General features: G+C 37.8%; 1 protein-coding gene across 1 annotated transcript; it reads left to right on the top strand.

Moving 5' to 3' along the window:
- Positions 1-6: 6 nt before the first annotated feature.
- Positions 7-767, top strand: LOC125850194 (allene oxide synthase 3-like; the record flags this gene model as incomplete). Its single annotated transcript, XM_049530073.1, has 1 exon — positions 7-767. A coding segment is annotated over exon 1 (582 nt), but the record flags the coding sequence as incomplete, so codon positions are not given.
- Between the last annotated feature and the right edge of the window lie 6 nt (positions 768-773).

Below are 773 nucleotides of genomic sequence, written 5' to 3'. Positions count from 1 at the left end.
GTGTTGGCACTAATGGACCAAAAATTGTTGATAAATGGGTTTTTCTTCAGCTAGCTCCATTGATTTCACTAGGCCTTAAATTTGTACCAAACTTTCTTGAAGATTTGGTGTTGCACACTTTCCCTCTACCTTACTTCCTTGTAAAAGGAGATCATCAGAAACTATACAATGCGTTCTATAACTCCATGAAGGATATTTTAGATGAAGCGGAGAAACTTGGGGTTAAAAGAGAAGAAGCTTGTCATAACTTTATTTTCCTTGCAGGATTCAATTCATATGGCGGTATGAAAGTGTTCTTTCCATCTTTGATCAAGTGGATCGGAACATCAGGACCTAGTTTACATACTAGGCTTGTTAAAGAAATCAGAACCGCGGTTAAAGAAGCAGGAGGGGTAACTCTTTCAGCTATCGATAAAATGCCTCTTGTTAAGTCTGTGGTTTATGAGACCTTAAGAATGGACCCTCCAGTTCCGTTCCAAACTGTTAAGGCTAGGAAAAATATAATTGTTTCTAACCATGAAGCATCGTTCTTGATCAAGAAAGATGAATTGATTTTTGGATATCAAACATTGGCTACAAAGGACTCAAAAGTTTTTAAGAACGGGGAGGAGTTTAATCCAGATAGATTTGTGGGATATGGGGAGAAGTTGCTTAAGTATGTGTATTGGTCAAATGGTAAGGAGACTGATAATCCAACTGTGAACGATAAACAATGTCCTGGTAAAGATTTGATAGTGTTATTGGCAAGGCTATTGGTGGTGGAGTTTTTCATG

This window comes from Solanum stenotomum, unplaced genomic scaffold, assembly GCF_019186545.1.
Source record: "Solanum stenotomum isolate F172 unplaced genomic scaffold, ASM1918654v1 scaffold14831, whole genome shotgun sequence".
In the NCBI taxonomy this organism is placed as follows: domain Eukaryota; kingdom Viridiplantae; phylum Streptophyta; class Magnoliopsida; order Solanales; family Solanaceae; genus Solanum; species Solanum stenotomum.
This window is presented reverse-complemented; position numbering and strand designations above follow the sequence as displayed.